Source organism: Gymnodraco acuticeps, unplaced genomic scaffold (genome assembly GCF_902827175.1).
Source record: "Gymnodraco acuticeps unplaced genomic scaffold, fGymAcu1.1, whole genome shotgun sequence".
NCBI classification, from domain to species: domain Eukaryota; kingdom Metazoa; phylum Chordata; class Actinopteri; order Perciformes; family Bathydraconidae; genus Gymnodraco; species Gymnodraco acuticeps.
The window spans coordinates 1-26,237 of record NW_022990372.1 but is presented as its reverse complement, the minus strand read 5'-3'; the positions used below and the strand labels follow the sequence as shown (position 1 = coordinate 26,237).

The 26,237-nt window shown below is 43.2% G+C and overlaps 1 protein-coding gene and 1 long non-coding RNA gene across 2 annotated transcripts; both read right to left on the bottom strand.

The window, feature by feature from the left end:
• Positions 1 to 287: 287 nt before the first annotated feature.
• LOC117551469 lies at positions 288 to 645 on the bottom strand. The gene is made up of 2 exons (XR_004569791.1): positions 505 to 645; positions 288 to 412 (listed from the first exon to the last, which is right to left on the bottom strand). It is a non-coding gene; the product is annotated as an uncharacterized LOC117551469 (long non-coding RNA).
• Positions 646 to 23,884: 23,239 nt separating this feature from the next.
• On the bottom strand, positions 23,885 to 26,118 carry LOC117551468 (coiled-coil domain-containing protein 102A-like; the record flags this gene model as incomplete). Its single annotated transcript, XM_034224381.1, is given in 1 exon segment — positions 23,885 to 26,118. A coding segment is annotated over 1 exon segment (129 nt), but the record flags the coding sequence as incomplete, so codon positions are not given.
• Between the last annotated feature and the right edge of the window lie 119 nt (positions 26,119 to 26,237).

Here is a 26,237-nt window from a genome sequence, read left to right as displayed (position 1 = left end):
ATTATTTTTATTATTAGATATTAATAGGATCCCTATAAAGTATATTCATTACTCGTTATTCTCTACTAATAGTTCATTAAAGACTGTATATAATGACTATTTTGCACATCCCTTTCAAGATTTCAAGATTTTGTAAGGTTTATTGACATATCATATAGGCCTACACAACTATGGTGTAGTTATGCATTGAATGAAAAACTTGGGTCGCAGGTTCCTCAATAGACATCTATCAATATTTGTGCATACCTCCAGCAATGTGAGAGAGAACCCAAACGCAGGACACGGCAGTGTGTTACAAAGGTTTTATTTGGAGGAGATAATCCGGCTGGAGAGTATCCACTGGAGCGTAATCCACTGAAGAGTATCCTCCGGAGTTTTAATCCACTGGAACGTAATCCACTGAAGCGTAATCCTGGAGCACAAGAAGAACAGGTAAGAATATATTCAGGTGTAGCGAAAATAGTCACTATACTTTAAGAAGGCTGAGAAGGCTAAGAGTTTTACCACTGGGGTTTAACAACGATCTGGCGCTGACAGGTTGTGGAGCCTCCGCTGATATACCATCCGTAATGGCTGATGGGAATCAGGTGTGTCGCAGAGGAGAGTGCTCAACTGTTTGCAGCTGGTGGAGATTTGAGCCGGGAGCCAGGAGTGACAGGCACCACGCCCACACAGACAGGGAAAGGGAAAACACACACACAAGGAAGGTGGCTGGAGAATGCAACCACCACAGTACCCCCCCCCTTAAGGGACGCCTCCAGGCGGTCTACCAGGTCTACCAGGTCTTCCAGGGTTATCCCGGTGGAAGTCCCGTATCAGAGATGCGCCCACGATGTCTCGCCGGGGAACCCAACACCTCTCCTCTAAACCATAGCCCTCCCAATCCACCAGATATTGGAATCCCCTTCCACGGCGACGAACGTCCAACAATCGCCTGACGGTGTAGGTTGGATGATTATTGATGATGCGGGGGGGTGGGGGAACACTGACTGGAGGAGACAAAGGACTGCTGGCAACAGGTTTCAACAGAGATACATGAAATGTTGGATGAACCTTCATGTGTGAGGGAAGTTTGAGTTTGACTGCAGATGGATTAATAATGGAGTCGATGATGAAGGGGCCGACATACCGTGGGGTAAGTTTATTTGACTCTGTCTTGAGTGGGAGATCTTTGGACGAAAGCCAAACACTCTGACCTGGTAAGTAGTTGGGGGCCTGGGTCCTGTGGCGGTCTGCGATGAGGCGGTTGCAGGCAGCGGAACGGAGCAGGGCTGCTCGGGTGTCCCTCCACACCTTACGACAGCGACGAAGGTGGGCCTGAACGGAGGGAACAGCAACTTCCTCTTCCTGGGCTGGAAACAGAGGTGGTTGGAAACCCATGGCACAATGAAAAGGTGAAATACCTGTGGCTGCTGTTGAGATCTTCATATGAAGTGAATACTTAAAACGAAAGTTAATTGAGATCATGGTATGAAGTGAATACTTAAAAACGAAAGTTAATTATAAATCATACATGATCAATCATATTCTTGTATAAACCCATAAGGAGAATGCTTCTTGACGGTTTTTGAATATGTATCTATGCTTACAATTTTTTCTGTTGCTATTTGAGAACTTTGCGTTTTGAAAAGAGGGTGTTGTGAGTTTTCATAGTATGTTTAATACTTAAAAACGAAAGTTAGTTATAATCAAATATAATCAATTATATTCTTGTATAACCCACAATGAAAATGCTTCATATTTTAGGTTTTTCTATAGTTACAGTATAAACAAAAGAAAGTGGGTTGTTTAGGTTGAGTTTTCTTCCTCTCCTCTGGCAGCAGTCCACATGGGAGGGGGGGCTTCACACTAAGGAGACACATTAAGAGGCCAAAGAGAGTTCATGTCCTTTTTACCTCATATGAAAGGGTGTCTTATCCCATAACAGCTGTGGAACATGTTGGGACATGTTCAGCCTTGTACATTATGCGCATGCGCGGTTTTCAACTGAATTGGGTGTATAGGAGGAGTTTTGTTTTTTTGGTTTTGGATCCAGTTTTTTTAGCATAAAGAGACTGGTTTTTTGAGAGAGCGCGAGAGAGGGGGGGAGACCCCTGGTAGACTCTCTCCCGGTAGGCTGTGTGCTTCAGAGCTGGGTTAATAGCTCTCGGTAAGGTCCTTCTAGACGGGGTGAATATCTCTCGAATTTATTGGTTGTTGGCTGAGTGGAATGATTTGATGAGAGAAAGTGTATGAACCTTTATAAATACCGCGACCTGTGGGGAAAATCTGGTCCCCCGAAATTTGCGGACAGGTATGGGTTTTTGAGTGTTAATCCGCTGTCTGTGTCGGAAAAAGTGTATGAACCTTTATAAATACCGCGACCTGTGGGGAAAATCTGGTCCCCCGAAATGTGCGGACAGGTATGGGTTTTTGAGTGTTAATCCGCCGTCTGTGTCGGAAAAAACGGTATGAAACTGATGTGAATAAATGGGTGAATGGAAAGTTGAATGCGCTTTTTATTGTCACCTCCTCTCCTGCGTCAAATGTAAGATTGCACCCTGCCACACACACTTAGGTAGGAGCACACTCCATTTACTGATATCAAAATCCTTCGGGATCGCTTAAACAGATTAAAAAAGAGTTGTCTGAATTGAAACAGCAGTTAATTGAACCTGGTTCTTCGGGGGGGTTAGGAAGAGGTGAGATCTTGCTGACGTTGGTGGATCTGAGCCAAGCAGCAACCTTACATAGACTCAATAATCTTCGGAAAGGTCAATTAGGAGGTCAGAGTAATTTACCGGAATAAATTATCAGGACCTCTCAAAACTCTAAACATGGCGCCCAACGTGGGGCTCTGTGAAAAGTAATATTTTTACAGAGTCAAAATACAAGAACCAAAACGACCTAGTGAAAAAAGTCGAGGAATACAAATCAGCGAAATACAGGCTGAAAGTCTTGTTAAAATACCTACCCCAAATCCTAGAATATATATAATTAAACCTGAAAGTGTAGTAATTTAAGTTAATACTATTGCACCGGACTGAGGGTTATATTATATCGGATATAGCTGTCTGATTAAAGAAGGTTCATTTTCCCCTAGTCAAATTGAGAAGCCTGTGGTCCCTTTAACACAGGTTTAGGTGGCTAAAGTGAAGTCAGCCGTAGGAGCACTGCTCAGTACTTGTCCAATTACTTTGAAACTTATAGGTAGGACTTGACCAAGAGCTGCGGTTTGAACTTTTGCGTTAAAACATAACGTGGGGAAGAGTTAATGGGAGATTTAATAAAGATAAACATAGGTCTAAAGGTACCTATGCTGTTTAAAAAATTCGAAGCTCGGTAAATACAACTCTTAGCTGAGGTACCCGCATGTACTAACTGAATCCAGAAAGAGAACTTAGAACCAAGTGACGGTATAGTCGGACTGATCACCCGTCGAGAGTAAAGCCTAGGAACTTGCATGTGTATAAAAGAGTGAACTTGAAGCCTTTAATACATTTTTGTGTTGTTTTTTAAACAAACAAACAAAAATAAATGGCGGACGAGGTTAGAACGCAGTTTTTAATGACTCGGAGCCAACCACACAGGGGGGATACACAGAAGCAAAATCCGGAGCTTCTGCCCGCCCTGGTCAGCTTAGCCCAGACCCACGGGCGTACCGCGACCAAAATACTTTCCTGTCAGACTACCGTTTGATAGAGAGCAACAAGCAGGTGGTATAATGTTTGAGACCCTATCTCCACCATACAGGGATAACAGCTCAAAAATTGCCATTTAGGAGTATCCCATCTACTACTCCTAGAAAAAAAAAACACATTGTTAGACATGATATTCAGGAAAAAGGAATGTTGGAAATAAATAATGTCAAATATTGAAAATCCTAAAACTGGATCAACAAACCATGTAAATGAACCCTGCTAATAGGAAGCTAAAACATGCAGGAGAAATAGCAGTAGCTCTGGCAAAGAGAATAGGTCCTAGCATGCAAGCACAGTGTGATAATATGATAAGGACTATTAAACTGTCAGAAGGCGATGTGGTGATCAGATGACCCACAAATACCGGTTGTTTTGAATGTACTTTTAAGAAAAAACCTATGTGGGAACTATCAGCAGATAATCAAGCCCCAAAAATATCTTCAAAACTAATATGAGAAAGTTTTTGCGAAGCTAAAGCTCAAATACTTTACCAAAATCAACTAAACTATTTACTTTTGACCCCTGTTTGGGAATGGGATTTTCCGTTACACAACGGAAAACTCAATTCAAGCCTTAAAGAACGCTTTAAAGACAAGTCAATGAGAGTTAAATGTGGTGCTATTTTGCTCATGAAGGAGAATGCACTTTTGGAAAAAAAGTCTCCTCTTTTCTCTGCTCCCGAGGTGCTGCAGAAACACGCAGCACACGGGGTCAAAGACAGGCGTGACCTCTGGAGGGGAAGAAAATTTGAGCAGACCAAGAAAGACCATTAAAAGTTGTATGGCCTCAGCACAGAGGAAGATCTGGAGATTTTAAGGAACTCTCCCAAAGCATCCCCCACCCCAGCACAAGGGAAATAGTGTTCCTCTCACCAATGAATAAATCAACTCTTAACCAAGTCGGATCTAAAATAGACATAGCTCCAGTTGTTAAGAAAAGAGGGAGATTCAAAAAATTATCTTAACACCAGAACAATAATATCAAATATCAAAAACCAAAATAGTATGTTGAGACCCATTCTCAGAAACTAACAGTGTGGAGATAAGGAACCAGGGTGATAGAAAATCTGTGTTATTCATGTCTATGACTTGATCAGGAACAGAGGGAAAATTATCACCTGAAGAGAAGCATCTTGCACTTGCATTAAAAATGTATCCAGCCCTGAGGGAAATGTCTCAAGGTACCAAAATGTGCATATACACTCTTTATTTTCCAATATCTGAAGCTACTAAACAAACTGTTTAGGGAGCAAAAACAATGATGAGTAGATGAAGAAAATGGAAGATGATAATGTCTGATCCAGATGTGGGGTGCAGAGGACCTCAGGAAGTAAGCCAAAAAGGGAAACATTGAAACCCTTACAGAAAACCGCTACTCCACAGATAACACTGTTTACAGAGGGGAGTTTGCGAAAAGGTGACCAAGCAGCCACTTGGGCCTTTATAAAGAAAACTAATTCAGGTGAAGTACTTTGCAAGCAAAAGGGTGCAATACCAGGTACAGCCTGCTGAGGAAAAGGCCATTTGTTGAGGGACTTCCTTTTGCTAAAAAAGGAAAAATAGCACACATCCGTATTATTACTGATAGTGATTATTATTAAAAAGCGGGTAAAGAAGAGCTTAATAATTGGAAACAAAGGCAGTTCAAAAATGTGAAAGGTGAAGCGCTTACACATGCCCATCTATTGAGGGTCTTATTGCAGAGTTAAAGGCAGGCATGTAGAATGGAATCATGTCCGTAGCCATATAGATAAGATATAATTTAACTATCAGGGTAATAGAGAAGTTTTACCTTGCTTAAAGCACGGGACGAGTTAACCACCGGACTGCCATATTCCCTAGAATATGGAAAAAGGGTGGAAGCATTCACGTACCACCTGAAGAAGCTCCTTAGGTTGTGCGTGAATTACACAGCAGTTTAGGCCATGTGGGCCTATTTCAGATGAGGAAATATTGTCTCCACAATAAAATCCTCTTACCAAAACTGCGATTGCACCTACAACACACATGGTCAACATGTCTTCAATGTGTAGAGGTGGATGGGTTTAAGAAAGTTCATCCTGAGCATCTTAAAATAATAGAGGAAGAACCACTAACCATTTTTAGTGCTGACATAAGCAGGTCCTTTTCTGACCCGCACTCCCAGTGGGAATAAGTATTTCCTTGTGACCTTTGATAAATGGAGGGAGTCATAAACATGTCTATCCTCTGACCAGAGTAACTGGAACACAGTGTCTGCTGAAATGGCGGAACATATAAGTATTTTTCCTAAAAACTGAGAAAATAGGAATGGATAATGTCACTCACTTTAAACATGAGAAAAGTTTTTGTCACCCTTGCAGGATAAAGAAATCACACCTATCTGGTCTTTACCATATAAGTATCAGGCGTTAGAGCAGCCAAAGAGTGGAGTATAAAAAACTGTAAAACAAATTGGGACATTCCAATCAATTTGACAAGGCTGAATATATTCCTATAAGTATGGAAAAGCTACCTAGGGCAAAGGTCAGGTCATATCTAACTATCACACCTTTTCCGTTTAAATTCAGAAATCGTGTATGGGTGACCAGAAAGGGGCAAAGTCCAGAGAAGGGTTAGCTTAAAACTAAATCAGAAGGTTTGGATACAGTGAAGTCAATTTCTGGGAAAGTAGTTTCACTCCAGAGGAGGGGACCGGTTCACCCAAGCCAACTGAGTTTAGAATCCAGATAGGAATATGACTGCGGCCTACCCATCCACTATTGATGCTATCAGTCTCACATCACATGACATGTTTTGCACACACAGGTGGCAGTTAATGTGTTTTCTTCCACAGGAGAGGATGGCTTTTTGTGGGATCTTCTCGCAATAAGTTAGAATTTGTCTTGGTAAAATTCTGTACCAAGGGATATTTTATAGAGCAAAAGAGGGAATTGAAATCTGAGTAACAAACAATAGCTCCAATGAAAAGGATTTAGCAGTAGAACTGTTAGAATCTATAGTGGATTATGCAAAGAAAGATGGCAAGACGAAACTCTGTCTATTAGCATATGGATCATTTGAGCTTGAATGGAGAATACCTCAGTATCAAAGAGGAAATGGAAAATAACCTTTATATTATTTTTCTCATTGTTTTTTAACTTTACACTATTAGTTTTCTTTTCAGTTATTTTTAATTGATATACGCTTACACCCTAAAAGAGTATTCATTTAAATTTGATTTTTTTGAGCAGATCTCTCCTTCTTTTTTGCTGGTTCTCACACAGCATGGAGGTGTAGGGCTGTCAGGTCGTTAAACTGATAAGAGTAAATTATGGCCCAGTGCTTTCTGCCATTAGAGGCCAACTGAGTAAGAGGAGAAACAATCACCTTGCTGTATATAGAAATTACAGAGCAATATGGAATACACGACCCTCTTGAGAAAACCCTTGGGGAAGTTTTTATTTTAACTGAAACAACTTTTTATGGATCAGAGAAATGATTTAAAACTTGATTTTAGCTATATTTTTGAGATTAATACCTCAGCAATCTACCAAGAGGATTTGAACCTGCCTAGCGGGGAAACTTCAGTCACAGTGCCTCAAGTGAAGCCAAGTAGGCTACTGGACCCAGGAAACCTGTGCAGAAGGACCGGAAGGGGCAAGCGGTGAAAAGGAGGAGACTCGTAAGAGAAAAAAGTGATCTGATTCAGAGGTCTCCCCGGGTGCCCAAGCCAAAAAGATGTCCTTGCTGTCAATAGACATTCCAGAGGAACATGGAGTACCAGACCCCTTGGAAGGATTCCTGGGGGAAATTGTTTCAATTGAAACAATTATTAATGGATCAGCGGCTGAGTCACCTATGACCCCGCCAGAGAAGGAGGATGATTCTTCCAGCTCTGTGGGACAGGCTGCATCTCTACCCGCTGAGCCACTCAGATCGCAGTGGATTTCCCAGGAAAGGATGACGACTACCTGATAACTGCATGGTCAGATATCAGACGCCAGGTAGCAGCAACCCTACCTACCCCCTGCCACTGGTCCACTTCACCATCTCCAACCCGGTGACTTCGTGCTGGTCAAGGACTTCCGGAGAAAGAGCTGGAAATCCAACCGTTGGCAAGGTCCCTACCAGGTGCTCCTCATCACCCAGACAGCGGTCAAGGTCACCGAGAGAGCCACGTGGGTCCACGCCAGCCACTGCAAGGTCGTAGTCACAGGCCAGGAGAGACGGTAGAAACAGACGACGGTAGAAACAGACGACAACATGTCCTAGTCACCAACGAAAGACGACAACCAGTACCACCAGCACCACACTGGCACCACATACACCTAATCTCACACTGATTTAGGAGTCTACAACAGTTGGGCCCCTCGCCCAAGGACATTCCTGTACGGTACTATGTTTTCGGTGTTTTTTCACACCAGGTTCATCAAAAGGTCGTCCTGATTACACATACTGAAGAACTTTTCATGATATTGATGCGTGGAGTTTTACGGATGTAATATGTATGTGTTTTTACGATTTTATCTGTTGCCAGTTTGATAAACTTTGCGTTTGAAAAGAGGGTGTTGAGATCTTCATATGAAGTGAATACTTAAAACGAAAGTTAATTGAGATCATGGTATGAAGTGAATACTTAAAAACGAAAGTTAATTATAAATCATACATGATCAATCATATTCTTGTATAAACCCATAAGGAGAATGCTTCTTGACGGTTTTTGAATATGTATCTATGCTTACAATTTTTTCTGTTGCTATTTGAGAACTTTGCGTTTTGAAAAGAGGGTGTTGTGAGTTTTCATAGTATGTTTAATACTTAAAAACGAAAGTTAGTTATAATCAAATATAATCAATTATATTCTTGTATAACCCACAATGAAAATGCTTCATATTTTAGGTTTTTCTATAGTTACAGTATAAACAAAACAAAGTGGGTTGTTTAGGTTGAGTTTTCTTCCTCTCCTCTGGCAGCAGTCCACATGGGGGGGGGGGGGGGGGCTTCACACTAAGGAGACACATTAAGAGGCCAAAGAGAGTTCATGTCCTTTTTACCTCATATGAAAGGGTGTCTTATCCCATAACAGCTGTGGAACATGTTGGGACATGTTCAGCCTTGTACATTATGCGCATGCGCGGTTTTCAACTGAATTGGGTGTATAGGAGGAGTTTTGTTTTTTTGGTTTTGGATCCAGTTTTTTTAGCATAAAGAGACTGGTTTTTTGAGAGAGCGCGAGAGAGGGGGGGAGACCCCTGGTAGACTCTCTCCCGGTAGGCTGTGTGCTTCAGAGCTGGGTTAATAGCTCTCGGTAAGGTCCTTCTAGACGGGGTGAATATCTCTCGAATTTATTGGTTGTTGGCTGAGTGGAATGATTTGATGAGAGAAAGTGTATGAACCTTTATAAATACCGCGACCTGTGGGGAAAATCTGGTCCCCCGAAATGTGCGGACAGGTATGGGTTTTTGAGTGTTAATCCGCCGTCTGTGTCGGAAAAAGTGTATGAACCTTTATAAATACCGCGACCTGTGGGGAAAATCTGGTCCCCCGAAATTTGCGGACAGGTATGGGTTTTTGAGTGTTAATCCGTCGTCTGTGTCGGAAAAAACGGTATGAAACTGATGTGAATAAATGGGTGAATGGAAAGTTGAATGCGCTTTTTATTGTCACCGGTCTTTTTACGAGGAAATACCTCTAAATTCTATCGGGAGAATTTTAAAATGTCACAACTGAAATGGGCAGTTGGAATTAAAACATTTTGGTAATAAATGTAAGACTGTGAATTAAAGTTTCATTTGAACATGATCACAGCACGGTTTTTTGTTAGGATGATTATAATGTTGTGAGAGAGAAGGTAAAAACCCTGTATTAGTTTGGACCTATTTTTCTTCAAATAAACTGAATCCCACCTGTTGGATTGGGATCCTTTAAAAGACACCTGTGCCCTCCTCTCCTGCGTCAAAGGTAAGATTGCACCCTGCCACACACACTTAGGTAGGAGCACACTCCATTTACTGATATCAAAATCCTTCGGGATCGCTTAAACAGATTAAAAAAGAGTTGTCTGAATTGAAACAGCAGTTAATTGAACCTGGTTCTTCGGGGGGGTTAGGAAGAGGTGAGATCTTGCTGACGTTGGTGGATCTGAGCCAAGCAGCAACCTTACATAGACTCAATAATCTTCGGAAAGGTCAATTAGGAGGTCAGAGTAATTTACCGGAATAAATTATCAGGACCTCTCAAAACTCTAAACACTGCACTTGGCAGGGAGTTGTGGGCATACTCGATCCATGGCAGATGTGGGACCCATGACAAAGGGTTCTTGAAAGCCACACAACGAAGGGCCGACCCCAGATCCTGGTTGGCCCATTCGTCTGAGGATGATAGCCAGATGACAGGCTCACCGATGCTCCCAGAGCCTGACAGAAGGCCTTCCAAACGTGGGAAATGAACTGGGGGCATCGTCTCTGAGAGAGACGATGTCGGTGGGGATCCCATGAAGTCGAACTACATGGTTGACCAGAAGATCTGCAGTCTCTCGGGCAGTGGGAAGTTTGGAAAGAGCCACAAAGTGTACCATCTTTGAGAATCTGTCCACAATAGTTAGGATGATGGTATTTCCTTGTGAAAGTGGAAGTCCAGTAACAAAATCCAATGCCACATGCGACCAAGGGCGACTAGGTACTGGCAGTGGGCGAAGCAGGCCAGCGGGAGGCTGGTGGGAGGACTTTCCCAGCTTTGCAGTCTATCCACGGGTATTCCTCTTGTTTCCTCCACCACATCTCATCTGCTCCGTCCATACCTCTGGGAAAGGTAAGCTTGAGCTAGCCAGGGGGACGTTGCTAGCGCAGATAATGTGCACGTTAGCTAGCATTATCCACGTATTTAGGCGGCTCTTCTGATGATGTAGTGCTAGTAGCAGCTTCACTTGTAGCTTCGGTGCTGCTAGCCTCTTTCTTCTTGTGAATTATATTCTTTTTAGAAAATAAATCAAGTAAAAAACGTTTGCCTGCCATTATAGAGCTTTTTCGTTAGAGTTCTTGAGGGAAAGAGCTGCCGCAAAATCGTCAGGCGGCGAGCTGGCTCGCCGTGAGGTCACGAGCGTGATGACGAATCATAATTCTTTAAGGAAATCGTTTTTATTTTGTATTATAATTACTGTGAAATGTATTATGTTTTTGTCATTATTACAACAAATACACACTTGCAACTGATAACACTGGCAATGATTTTATATTTATTAGACTATTAAAAAAAAGATCATGCTCCAAATAAGTGGGGGTACGGCGTACCCCCGCGTCCAACGCCCACTACACCACTGGTCCTGACGGACTCCAACTTGTGTTTATTAATCAGACAAATAAATAAACACAAGGATAATTATGTGTTATTGTTGAGTAAATGGAGAATTGCACAGGGGAAACTTACGTAGGCTATCTATGCCACAATTTTAGATGTGCGCTGTGGACCAACACTATACATTGACGGGGAAGGGGGTAGCAATAAAGATAACACCATTAAACAGTTACACAACATAACAGAAATAATATCGATAGCAGCATCCCTAGCAACCACCTTGGTGACAATGAAAACGTTGTATAGACACAATTTCCTGAAGTAATCTTCGTAATAACTAGCAAACTAAAGATCATGTACATCCACTGCACACATAATCTGAAATAACAACTCATATTTCTCGCATCAAATGACATCAAAACGCATTTTAATGGCCAAACTAACTTTAAAATAGGCATTTTACACCGAGAATAAAACGAAGTTCGGCCATGTTTTTTTTCTTCTGCAGGGAGAAATTTGAAGATCACGTGACATAGACGCCAGCCATTGGAATGAATGGTGGAAAAAAACGTAGGGATCTTACAATTTCAGAGGCGTTTTTGTAGAAATACTACATCCCAAGTTGTGGACCAACGTAGTTATTACACGTTTTTTTGTGAGACTGGGTTGGTAATGCACATCCGACTGGAATCTGGCCTTGACAAAATACAAACAAATATTATTTTTGTGACATATTTGCCTGTATCGCATAACATGAAGGAGGGTGTGGAGGGTGACTGAAAATGAGGGACAGTGCAGTTACCAAATTAAAGGCAAATAAAGACAGCCAATGGTGATGCAAACAAAGGGTTTAGGGACACTTGCTTGTCCTGATGTCTCTCTTATGTTGGCCTTTTCCCATGCAGCCAAGCTTAAATATATTTATTACAAAAGAGATGCCAATTAAGTGCAATACAAATGAAGAGAAAGGCAGAGGGAGCCTGTCAACAGGGCTTCAGTCAATACAGAGAAGTAGAAGAGTTCTAACAGAGGAATCATTTTCACATTGTTTGTATTTTGCAGTGATACACATTTTGAGTGCACGCTCACACAGAACGTGCACACAGGGCGATGCTGTGCTAACTGTGGAATAATTATAGAGGGATCAATGTAATGTTCTGCCTTCCTGCTGTCAGCCATTACTGGCCTAATAAAGACACAGAGAATTACCATAATGAGCCAGGCTACAGGCTCACACAGCCACTGGAAATCATGTAGAAGAAACAAGCACATCCACACATACATCCAACACACACACACACACTCAGTGTGTGCCATGCTTAGCCAACAGTTTTCAGAAATGATCTTCTCTATTGAACTCATGGGATGGAGCTAAGCATTAACACAAACACACCATCATCATCCCCAGATCACAGCTTAAGTGTGTGGGCGTGTTGTGTGTTTGTTGTTACCCCCAGGGCACCATAGTGACTAGTAGTACAAGTGTGTATGTGTGCACTGCCAATACACAACTATATGTGTTATGCAGAGTAAGCACACACATAAACACAAAGTGCAGAGCCAAAGTTGTGGCTATGATTTCAGGCACTCCAGCCTACGCAGCGGTAAAACATTCATTATGTCTGGGCTTCTCTCTCTCTCTCACACACACACACACACACACACACACACACACACACACACACACACACACACACACACACACACACACACACACACATACACACACACACATATATATATACACACACACACACACACACACACAGAGTAATGAATATGATCTCAGAGGGAGCTCCCATGCTGTGTGGGGGGAGTCAGGCTGAGGTTCCATCTCATTACTGTGTCTACACCAGTCTGCACTGCAAAACACCACAGGGGTGTGTGTGTGAGTTTAGCACTCTTTCTCACTCCAACTCTTTGTCTGGAATTGTATAACTCTTTCACTTTCTTACCCTCTCGTGCTACAGTAAGCAGTGTTGAGATCTCCATATCAGGTTGAATAATTAAAACGAAAGTTAGTTATAATCAAATATAGTCAATTATATTCTTGTATTACCCACAATAAAAATGCTTCATATTTTATGATTTTCTATATTTACAGTATAAACAAAACACAAGTGGTTTGTTGAATTGAGTGTGAGGCCTATTATGGTTTATGGGTGTCACTGATAAGAGAGAGACAGTTTCTTCCCTCTTCCCTCACAGCAGTACACAGGGAGGGGGGCTCCTGACTTAAGGAGAAATACATTGAGGCCTCAAAAAGTAGGTTATGTCATAGCCGAGGATAATATTTTGCAAGTCCTGCAGAGTAGGGGTCATGACCTTTTTACACAAACATGGGAAGGTGTGTCTTATGACATAGCCATAGAATATGTCTGGTCATGTCCAGCCCTGTACATCAGAGGCCATGCCCAGTTTCCACAAATATGGGTATGGAGGAGGTGTCTTAGGTTTCTTTATCCTGTCTTTGAGCATAAAGACACTGGCGGAGAAGCTCAGAGAGAGAGGGGGGGTTCCCCTGGTATGCTCTCTCCCGGTAAAGCTCTGTCTCTCAGAGCTGGGTTAATTGCTCTCGGTAAGGTTCTCTCAGACTTGGTAAATATCTCTCAAATTTCTTGGTTGAATGCTGAGTGAATTTCTTTGTGAAATGAGTGGAATGATTTGATATTGGATGTGTTTGTGAAGATTAGGCCCGCCAGCTGTGAGGAATCTTCCTCCGAATTCATGCGGATAGGTGTGGGTTTTTTAATGTTATTCCCGCCACCTGTCGGAAAACATAGGTATGGAATTGATGTGAATTAATTTGGTGAATGAAAGTTTGAATGTGCTTTTTATTATCACCGGTCATTTATGAGGAAATGCCTCTAAATTTTATCGGGAGATTTATTAATCACAACTGAATTGGGCAGTTGATGCTTGAATTTAATGTAATAAATGTAAAACTGTGAATTTTAAAGTTTCATATTAGAACATGATCACAGCATGATAGGTTTAGTATGATTATAATGTTGTAAAGAGAGAAGGTAAAAACCCTGTATTAGTTTGGACCTATTTTTCTTCAAATAAACTGATCCCACCTTTTGGACTGGGACAACTTAAAATACATCAGCGCTCTCCTCTCCTGCTTCAAAGGTAAGATTGCACACAGCCACACTCACTCTTAGGTAGGGCCACACCTCATTTACTGATATCAAAATCCTTCGGGATCGCTTAAACAGATTAAAGAGAGTTGTCTGAATTGAAACAGCAGTTCATTGAACCTGGAGGAGAGGGGCAAAGGGCACTGTTCTGTATTCACCTTGCAGGTGCAACTATGTGGCTTTTATCCTGGATAAAGTGTTTAAGTCATGGATGTTTAAAGTTCATATTTGTCTAACATGATAGTTTACTTTTCATTCATGAAGTATGACGCTGCGCTGTCAGTACGCTTGTCCATGTTTGTGGTCAAATGTTGCTAACCCCGCCCCTTTCACGTGAATGCGCTCTCAGCTGGAGAGAGAAACCCTGGGTTGATTTACCGAGTTGATAACCAGCGTCGCAGGACCGCTTAGCGAGATCTCGTTTGTTAGGGTTAGTTAAGATAACTCAAACATATCCAGGGTCTGTTGAACTGGCTTCGTAGCAGGGCACAGGTTGGTTTGTTTTTTGTTTGTTGCTTAGACCTATATACCGTAACATTTATATTATGATGTTTTATATTATGTTCTTACTATTTTACTGTTTTTATATGAAAAGGATAACTTTTTGAAAAAATAGGATGAAGTTGAATTTATATCTTGCATATGTGTATCGTGTAGTGTTGGATTCACAGTAGTCTGGTTCTTGGTCTTGACTTGGTCTCGACCTCTTAAAGTCCAGGGTTGCAGTTGAATAGTCCAAAAATCAGCTCCTAAGTTCTAACACTATCGTCTATTCCTTGACCTCTGAGTGAAACGTCACGGGGTTAAGGGATAGTGGATAGGAGAATTCAAAAGGACTTAGGAGAAGAGACTGCACTTTCACTATCCGACGTGTTTATGATGCTCCAGCGGATGTCATGAATGTGCGTCTGCTGCTGTGGGGAAACTATGGAAACTACAGTTTTCTATACAGCGGACTACAACATGGATGTTTAATAAGAACGAGGGACTACTGTAAACTCATCTAGAGACTCTGCACCGTGCTCTGATGCTGTTGCTTTATGCTTTATGAACGTGGACAACAGAGAAACATATTCTTCATGACCAAAGTTGGAATTGAAATAAAAAAGGAAAGTGAAACTTATGCTCGTCACCCTCTCCCTCCGGTCCACATTAATACAAATGATCCCAATACGTATGATTGTATGAACTATGAAAAGATCTTAAAATAAATACAAATGTATTTATTATAAACGTTAGTCCTTAACATCTATCACTGTGTATATCACCATTCAAACATCTTTTAAAAGTTGAACAAACTCCACACAGCTCAGTAAAGACTGAGAGATGTTGACTTTATTTGATCATTTCAGTAAAAACTAACGTTCATATTTCTCTTTTTGATTATAATACTGATGAACGTTCAGAACAAAGCTGGGAGTCCCAGCAGCTTCTAATGAAGCCAGTCCCCAACTCCGGGAACTTCCGGCCAGGGACTTCGGGTGGCAGTATACGCCGTGAAGTTGTTTGCAGTCTGCCAGAGAAGAAGAAGAAGAAGAAGAAGAAGAAGAAGAAGAAGAAGAAGAAGAAGAAGAAGAAGAAGAAGAAGAAGAAGAAGAAGAAGAAGAAGAAGAAGAAGAAGAAGAAGAAGAAGAAGAAGAAGAAGAAGAAGAAGAAGAAGAAGAAGAAGAAGAATCAGAATCAGAATCAGAATCAGAATCAGAATCAGAAGAATTCTGAGGGAAAAGTACTCTGGTGTGAACGCCCTGCGGTAATAAGTACGGCAAAGTACGCGGTGTGAACGCGGCTATTGATACTGTTGTACTCAGTACTACTTGGACTACTACCACAAGTACAATCAAGCACTTTTACTGTGTACTTTTGGAGTAATACTAGGTCAAACTCCTGTCCTGAGTACATTCTTTCATGTATTCTATCTTTGATAAGAGATAATATCTATATTTCAGATATTTATTTAAATAAGAAGCCTATATCCCCTGCAGGCTTAGCCAGTGTGTATTTCTTCCTGCACTACAAGATTTCGATGTGTACAAATCTGGGCCATTTATTGTGTCATTTCTCCAAACACATACAGTACAAATGCCTGTATTGGAGTCTTAAAAAGGTGCAGTTGAAGGACTTTAGCAGCATCATAAGAGGCCAAGAAGAGTGACAGGGGTGTGTCACTGTGAACAGCTATCCAGGATAGTCTCTAAAGACTTTCCAAGGAGTAACAAAGCTACTGCTGGAGTACTGATCTAGTGGATAGTGTTGATGTCATCTGTCCACTATATCCTCTTAAAATACTCTGTCTAACATTATCTGTAATTTACATTACATGTCATTTGTTAGACACTTTTATCCAAAGCAACTTTGTTCAGTACTTTGTTCAGTAGTATTCAGTACTGTGGACAATCCCCACAAGAGCAATTTGGGGTGAAGTGTCCTCCCCTGATTCGAAGTCCAGCACACTACTGAGCCACAGCCTCCCAGTATTGTGAACGCTTTTAACGCTTATTAAATATAGCAGAAAACATGCATTATTCTACTCAGGAGGGGAGTTTGACAGGGGAATACTCAAACACCTGATTGTACTTGTGGGAGTAGTCCAAGTAGTACTGAGTCCAACAGTGCCAATTGTATTAAAAAGTTATGGCAAACTATCATTTTCTCTCATCTAAGATCAAATCAAGTTTTATTTATATAGCACATTTTTAAAACGATTTTTGGTCGAGCCAAAGTGCTGTACATATAATAATTACCTTACAGTAAGAACAATATACAGTAAATACAACAGCACAGTTTGTGCAGAATATCAGTATGAGAACGACACCCTCTGTCCTTAGACCCTCTGTCCTCAGACCCTCTGTCCTTAGACCCTCTGTCCTTAGACCCTCACATCGTACAAGGAAAAACTTCCAGAGAAAACCCACAGTTTAAAGGAAAAAATGGGAGAAACCTCAAGGAGAGCAAACAGAGGAGGGATCCCTCTCCCAGGACAGACAGACGTGCAATAGATGCCGTGTGTAAATCGAAGAGATAATACATTTTACAGCGTAGGTAGACCGAATGTTTGGAAATGCATGTGTCTGTAATAAGAAGATGTATCCACGGGCATGTCAACAATCCTGTGGAAGCCATCAGGGAAGCAGCATGACAAGACCCAGGCAGGACCGCAGAGACAGGTTCAGCCACAACCCGAAGTCCACGACTTAATCCAGAACTAAGGATAGAGGATCCAAGACACAGGACTACAGCAAGAGGATCAGCCTCGACTCCGGATCCCGGCGTAGATATAGACACAAAAGAAAAATAAAATTTGGGGGAGGCTGGGTTAATCGGAACATGCAAATACACAGACACAAACAGGCAGATGCAGGGAGCAAGGTCCCCGCTGGAGCCTTAGTTGGAATTGGTGAGGGATAAGGAGGTACGCTGTGACATAACACTCCATGGCCTTGGATAAGCCACTCTGCAAAACCTGTTTCCCTCCAATAAAACCTCGTGAAGTCATGAAGGGAAAAGGTTTTGGATAAAGAGAAAATAGAAAGAGTAGTAATAACCTTAGTTTTAAATATAAGATCCAAGTTTTTAGGATTTAAGTGAAAGAGCAAGAACCAAAATGTAGGTGAAGAGGCACAGCGTAAAAGCACTCTCATTAGGTCATTTTTATCAACTATAAGCTTTATCAAAAGGAAGGTCTTAAGCGTACTCTTAAAACGGATAGGCTGTTGGCTGTCCGAACACAAACTGGAAGCTGATTCCACAAAAGTGGAGCTTGATAAGAAAAGGCTAGAAGGCCAGAGAGAAGCAGTGAGTTTTAAGTGTTGATTTAAAAACCCCCAGGGTCTGGGCTGACCTCACATGGAGGGGCAAAATGTTCCAGAGCCTAGGGCCAGCTGCTGCGAAGGCTCGGTACCCTCAGGTTTTGAGCCTGGTCTTAGGCACTATCAGCAGCAACTGGTCAGCCGACCTTAAGGCTCTGCCTGGGGTGTAGCGGTGGAGGAGTTCGGCTATATAGGCAGGAGCCAGCCCATTTAGGGCTTTGAAAACAAATAAAAGGAGTTTAAAATCTATTCTGAACCGAACTGGAAGCCAGTGCAGTGAGGCCAGAATTGGGGTGATGTGGTCACGCTTTTTATGGCCAGTCAGAAGACGTGCAGCTGCATTCTGAACTAGCTGGAGGCGTCTAATTGAGGCCTGGTCCATACCCACATACAGAGCGTTGCAGTAATTAAAGTAAAGATAGCTTAAAAACATGCATTATTGTACTCTTGAAGGGAGTTTGACAGAGTATTACTCAACAAGTACACAGTAAAAGTACTTCATTGTATTTGTGGTAGTAGTCTAACAAGTACTGAGTCCAACAGTACCAATTTATTAAGAACTTATGGATAAAAATCATTTTATCTCATCAAATATAGCAGAAGTGGGATGATTTTGTTCTCAGGAGGGGACTTTGAGAGAGTATTACCCAAAAGGTACACAGTAAAAACTTAATTGTATTAGTTTTATTAAGAACTTATGGTACAAATGACTTGTATTGTAAATAAAGCAGAACAAAACATGCATTATTTTACTCTTGTACCGCGATTACCGTAAAGGCGCTATTAATTACGCACTCAAAAATGAATAGCTGCTGATTTGACCAAGCGAACGCGAGAGACAGCTGAGTTGACCGCAGTTATGCAACAGCAACCAAAGCTAAACTGACTATCTTGACTACTTGTTGCTATCCTATTGTGGCATAAGCCGTTTTCTACAGGCACATTTTACCTTTTCATTTTGATTCTACTTGTGATAGTCTGACAGCACACCCTGTGCAGCCCATGTATTGATTCCATCTGATAGCTGCTATAATACAAAACAACACTTCTGCCTGCTCTCCACAATGATCAATGACAGTGAACGGATGGTCAAAGTAAGGTAAACAGAATTACACGAAGCCTGGTTAGTGTTGCCTGGCTTTATAAAGTGTGTTTTTTTTAATAAGTGTGTGGTTGCGTTCTAGTCACTTTGCTCAGCGCTACTGCTTGTTACAACTTTCATTTTCCGTACTCGCCATAAACTGTTATTATGGCTCAGGTTAATCTCGCCCCCTTCCAACGTGAGCGTGGTTCTTGGTTCTTGCCGGGCAGCCAAGAGGGGTCAGCTAAGAACCGGTTTTCGGTGTTTAGAGCCGACTCCGCTGCGGCTGAAACAGGAAGAACCAGAGCTAAATCAGGCTGTAGCCCGGAACTGGCTCTGGACTCAGAACCAGAGAAGAACCAGTTAAGCACCAGAAAAGCACAAGAACGGTTCTTGAACCGGTTTCGTTTATTGGCAAACCACTTAAGAGTACTGGAGTGTGAAACAAGAGCTATTGAGTCAGTGTTGTGGTGCTGTTGCTTTGGTCTGGATCTGTGAGCTAACCACGCCCTGTTCATTTGCATATAAGAAATGGAAATGTGGCATTATGAAATACAAGTCCCCTGAAATAAATAAATGTGTCATTATGAAATACAAGTCCCCTGAAATAAATAAATAAATGTGTCATTATGAAATACAAGTCCCCTGAAATAAATAAACGTTTCATTATGAAATAAAAGTCCCCTGAAATAAATAAATGTCCATCCATCCATCCATCTTCTCCCGCTTATCCGTGGTCGGGTCGCGGGGGTAGCAGTTCCAACAGAGAGCCCCAAACTTTCCTTTCCCTGGCCACATCAACCAGCTCTGACTGGGGGATCCCAAGGCGCTCCCAGGCCAGCGAAGAGATATAATCCCTCCACCTGGTCCTAAGTCTACCCCTTGGTCTCTTCCCAGCTGGACGTGCCTGGAACACCTCCCTAGGGAGGCACCCAGGTGGCATCCTTACTAGGTGCCCGAACCACCTCAACTGGCTCCTTTCGACGTGAAGGAGGAGCGGTTCAACTCCGAGTCCCTCCCGGATGACTGAACTTCTCACCTTATCCCTAAGGGAGACGCCAGCCACCCTGCGGAGAAAACCCATCTCGGCCGCTTGTATCCGCAATCTCGTTCTTTCGGTCATGACCCATCCTTCATGACCATAGGTGAGGGTAGGAACGAAAATGGCCCGGTAGACAGAGAGCTTTGCCTTCTGGCTCAGCTCCCTTTTCATCACAACGGTGCGGTAAAGCGACTGCAGTACCGCTCCCGCTGCTCCGATTCTCCGGCCCATCTCACGCTCCATTGTTCCCTCACTCGAGAACAAGACCCCGAGATACTTGAACTCCTTCACTTGGGGTAAGGACTCATTCCCTACTTGGAGTGGACAGTCCATCGGTTTCTTGCTGAGAACCATGGCCTCAGAATTGGAGGTGCTGATCCTCATCCCAGCCGCTTCACACTCGGTTGCGAACCGATCCAGTGAGTGCTGAAGGTCGCAGACCGATGAAGCCATTAGAACCACATCATCTGCAAAAAGCAGTGGTGCAATCCTTAGTCCACCGAACTGCAGACCCCCTCCCCCATGACTACGCCTCAAAATCCGATCCATGTATATTACAAAAGAGGATTGGTGACAAAGCGCAGCCCTGGTGGAGGCCAACCCTCACCGGAAATGGGTCCGACTTACTGCCGAGGACCCGGACACAGCTCTTGCTTTGGGAGTACAGAGATTGGATGGCCCTGAGTAGAGACCCCCTCACCCCATACTCCCGCAGCACCTCCCACAGTAACTCCCTGGGAACTCGATCATACACCTTCTCCAAGTCTACGAAACTCCGGTTCGACAATCGGCCTGACCCTCCTTTCGAGTACCTTAGAGTAAACTTTCCCGGGGAGGCTGAGTAGTGTGATGCCTCTGTAATTGGCACACACCCTCTGATCCCCCTTTTTGAAAAGGGGGACCACCACCCCGGTCTGCCACTCCTTCGGTACTGTTTCCGACTTCCACGCAACGTTGATGAGACGTGTCAACCATGACAGTCCCTCAACACCCAGAGCCTTCAGCATTTCTGGGCGGATCTCATCCACCCCCGGGGCTCTGCCACTGTGGAGTTGTTTGACGACCTCAGTGACCTCCCCCCGGGAGATTGGTGTTGATCCCCCGTCATACTCCAGCTCTGCCTCTAACATAGAGGGCGGAGTTGTCGGGTTCAGGAGTTCCTCAAAGTGTTCCTTCCAATGCCCTAACACTCCATCAGTTGAGGTCAACAGCGTCCCATCCTTACTGTTCACAGCTTAGATGGTTCCCTGCTTCACCCTCCTGAGGTGTCGGACAGTTTTCCAGAACAACTTTGGTGCCGCCCGAAAGTCCTTTTCCATGTCTTCTCCGAACTTCTCCCACACCCGCTGCTTTGCCTCGGCCATGGCCTCGGGAGTCCCCCGGGATAACAAATCCCTGAAGGCCTCCTTCTTCAGTCGGACGGCTTCCCTGACCACCGGTGTCCACCAGGAGGTTCGAGGGTTACCGCCCCTTGAGGCACCTAAGACCTTGAGACCACAGCTCCCCGCCGCGGCTTCGGCAATAGAGGCTTTGAACACCGACCACTCTGGTTCAATGTCCCCAACCTCCACAGGAATGCCCGAAAAGCTCCGCCGGAGGTGTGAGTTGAAGGCCTCCTGAACTTGGGCCTCCTCCAGACGTTCCCAGTTCACCCGAACTACACGTTTGGGATTACCAGGTCTATCCAGAGGCTTCCCCCGCCACTCGACCCAACTCACCACCAGATAGTGATCAGTTGACAACTCCGCCCCTCTCTTTACCTGAGTGTCCAAAACATACGGCCTCAGGTTCGATGATACGATAACGAAATCGATCATGGACCTTCTGCCTAGGGTGCTCTGGTACCACATACACTTATGAGCATCCTTATGTTCGAACATGGTGTTTGTTAGGGCCAATCCATGACTAGCACAGAAGTCCAGTAGCAAACCACCACTCCGGTTCAGATCAGGGGGGCTGTTCCTCCCAATCACGCCCCTCCAAGTGTCTCCATCATTGCCCACATGTGCATTGAAGTCTCCCAGCAAGATTAAAGAGTCCCTTTCAGGAGCCCCATACAGGACTCTTTCCAGGGTCTCCAAGAAGGCTGTATACTCTGAACTGCTGTTTGGTGCATAAGCACACACAACAGTCCAACCCCTAACCAGAAGTAAGGTTCCAGAGCCGACGCTGTGCATAGAGGTGAGCCCAACCAGATCCAACTGGTAACGCTCCACCTCCCGCACAAGCTCCGGCTCCTTCCCCCCCAGAGAGGTGACGTTCCACGTCCCCAAAGCCAGCTTCTGTCGCCCGGGTCTGGTCCGTCGAGACCCTCTGCCTTCACTGCCACCCTTCTGGCAGCGCACCCGACCCCATCGCTGTTTCCCGTAGGTGGTGGGCCCGCGGGACGGAGAAGCGGAGGTGTTGCCCACGTTGCCTTTTCGGGCTGTGCCCGGCCGGGCTCCGTGGCAAGCCCGGCCACCAGACGCTCGCCGACGAGTCCTCCTTCTGGGCCTGGCTCCAGAAGGGGACCCCGGGCTTCCTCCGGGCCGGGTATCCTCACTTCCTGTGTCGTCTTTCATGAGGTCTTTTGATGTTCAATGTGTCATCATGAAATAAAAGTCCCATGAAATAAATAAATGTGTATTTAAATGTATACATATTTATTGCCTCATTTATTTATTTCATAGGCATATTTATATATATATATGTATTTATTTATTTAATTGTGGCTTAAATGGCATTCCATATAAGGAGGTTATAAAGGAAGTTTGAAACCTCCTTTCCTATCATCTAGAGAATTCGAACGGCTCTTATCATGGCTGCCACTGAGGGACTTCCGGGTCATTTCACTCCGTTAGGAAGGTTCCTAAGCTAAATGGACTATAAGGATATATGATAAGGTGGTCTCGACTACAAGACTACCTGTTGCTACTAAAAACGTAATTTAAATAATAAAGTTCCATTTTATCTTATGTGGCATGTCCCCTAAATTAACATAATCACACTGTAGATTATTTTGACTCAGTAAACACAAATACTCTAAAAAGAAAAACAAAATGGGTTTAATCTGCCATACAAAATAGGCCCAACAAATGCACCATTTACTCCTGTTTGAGCAACACAGATGAACATGTTGTTGGTTTTGGTTGTCTCCTTTGGTTTTGTTAACAATAATACAAATATAAAATATCACCAGACTAGCAGATCAGCATTTTAACAGCAAGAACTTTAGATCCACTGTGCTCTAGATTTTGTCACCAGGTTTGCTTAAAGTATGCAGATTTAGCAGCTCCTATTTTAGCAGGGCTAATATAATCTAAAGTATACTGTATCTTGAAACTAGCACTATATGAAAGGGACTTTGGTTGTCCATTTCTGGATTTTCTTTCAGCAACTGAAAAACTCAAGTACGCACCAGTCTACACAAAGATGGTCGACTGTTTCCTGAGCTAAAGGAGATAAGAAAGGAACCATTGAAGGACATTTCCTTAGCCTTTTAATAATTTAAACAGATCTTATCATGGCTGGCACTTAAAATATCAGGGTCATTTCATAAAGTTGGGAACCTTTTTAGACAAAAAAGACCATTCTCTGATCATTAGGGGTCTCTTATCACAACATAGTGTGTCCAGAACGCAGAGCTCACACTTCTATGGATCCTCAGCTTACACCTGCCAAGTGAGAATATATCAGAATGGCAGTGGTGAAAACACTGGAAGAAATCCTGACCATAATAAGTGTCTGCATTTCTTTAAGGATTTGATTAACATTAACATCAATACCATGGTTACTTGCTGGCCAGTTTTAAGAGAACCTTGAGGACAACAACCCTAAAGTCAGCAGCACTGAGGCCTCACTGGTGTGCACAGTACAAAGAACTCTGACACAGAAAAAGTGTAGAAAGAAGACACAGACTCATGTTTCTTTATATATACAGTAGACATTTATAGGGCTAATACAAAACCACTGTGGTACAGATCATTTATAAAAACTAAAACCATTACGACATAAATAGTTCAGAATCCTGATCAGTAAAAATATCTTGGTCCCCTTCCAGCGTGAGGGTTCAGAGAAACAGATTTAGCCCGGGCTAGCTTGGTAGAAATAACTTAAGTGTTCAGTTTAACACACACTGTATCTGAACCTCCCTCTACTGTTGGATTCATGGCCGTCTCTGTGGACCCTGGGAATATTAAACCTACAGGCATCATACTGGGTTTCCCTCTCCCATGATGTCTGAATGCTGCTTGAGACATGTTTCAGTCCAAACTAAAATCAGTCCTGAGGGAATTACTGGATATAAATACTTGAAGCTCAGTACAAACGCAGCATAAAACTTACCTGAAGCAACAAAGTGAGAGCCGCACGAGAGCTTTGGATGTTTTCCGAGCCTCTGCTGTGTTAAAGGTTTGCATCCATAATGTAGTTCTGTATTCTGCTGTGAAGAAAGCTTCTATTTCCACAGGATTGGACTACAATTCTGGAAAAGAAACCTCAAATCTCAACCAAAAGCTTTAACCTTAAATGCTTCACTGATGGATATTTAGCTTGAAATCTGTTCCTCTCAAAGCACAATACTTCTGCTTTCTAGCGTTTGAATGGGACGTGTTAGAGCAGGGGCTCCCAACCACCGGGCCGCAGACCAGTTCCGAGGGATTCGGCGGCTCAGCCTCTCATGCGCACGAGAAAGTTACCGGTGCGCCAAGTAGGAAGAGGAGCGCACAGGAGACAACCGTTTCATTGCAGACTGTTATGTTTATGTGGGGAAATGGCAGTGCATACATTATTTGAGATATATTTCAAACTCTGACTTCATTTTAAGGACATGTCGGCCAGGGGTGTAGAGCTATTTGTTCAAGCACCGGTCCTTGGCACAATAAAGGTTGGGAACCCCTGTGTTAGAGGACTGAGGAGGGAAACACTGTATCTTGCAAGCTTAGCACTAATACGCTAGCCAACATTATTACGTCTGATTATGTTTTAGTTCCTATAGTATGCCCCCTCATGGAATGGGATGTAGTTTGTTTACAGCCTAGCATTAACTTTTTACTTCTGATAACTGCATTTACACTTTAAAAATCATAAAGCGGTGTTCATATGTGGAGGTTATTCATCTGAACATAACCCATAAGTATCATAAACGTGTGTTTATCACAGAGATCATTTTATAGAAAAATCCCATTGCATTTTGTGTAGGGAACCCCTCGATGCTAACTTTCAGGTGGGCATGCTGCACAGCTCTGTGGGTAATACTAATAAAGTAAGTATTTATACTCGGACAGAGTATAGAGCTATTTGTCAAAGTTCACCATATGTTCAGATTCCATTGGAATGAATAGACATTTTTGTTTTTCAATGCAGCGCTTTAAATTGCAGAAGTGCAGGCTTTCAATGCTGCATATTTTCTTCACAGCGGAGAGTATTAATACTGCTGATGGATGGACAGAGGGGACAGGGGTAAGAATGAATCACTGCTCCAGTAAAGAAGATCCTTTCATTCAGCACAGCCTTAAAGTCTGTCACACGCCTGCTGCTTTCATCTTGTTGCTGTGCGTCCATTAATGCAAGTCTGCTGAGGTGTGTGTGAGTGTGTATGAGAATGTGTGTGTTCTGCATCAGGATTAGGTGCGTGCTAATCATTTTTCTGCGGTGAGGAAACGTTGTCACATTGCTTTGGTCATGTTTAAACTCCAGATGAACGCTTCTGTTTTTTAATGATTCTTTTATTTTGATTAAAATGTGCATCCATTAATTGCCTAAAATGAGCATTTTGCATGGATGCACAGAGATAAATGATTTGATGTTTTGATCTGGGTAAAATATCTCCCATAATGTGTCAGCGGTCCTTTAAGAACTTGCTGGTTGAGCAGTAGACCGCTGCTTCCTGTTGCAGAATGTCTCTGAAGATACAACGTTTGCACAAAAGACAAACTATTTCAAGTTCTTCATGTGTCAGCTGATGTTTGTGTGAAGTATTTCCTGTATGACTGCAGGTGTGAGCGTCATGGGATCTGGAGCTGCTCCTCCTCCTCATCCACGTCGCTGGCTGGACCGTCTGCGCTCTCAGGACTGAACCGAGCCGAGCGCATCTTCACAAACAGACCTGGACTCGGCTGCTGCCGCCGCAGTCTGTGGGAGAGAGAGAGGGGGAGAGAGCGAGAGAGAGAGAGAGAGAGAGAGAGAGAGAGAGAGAGAGAGAGAGAGCGAGCGACGAGGAGAGAGAGAGAGCGAGGGACGAGAGAAGAGGAGA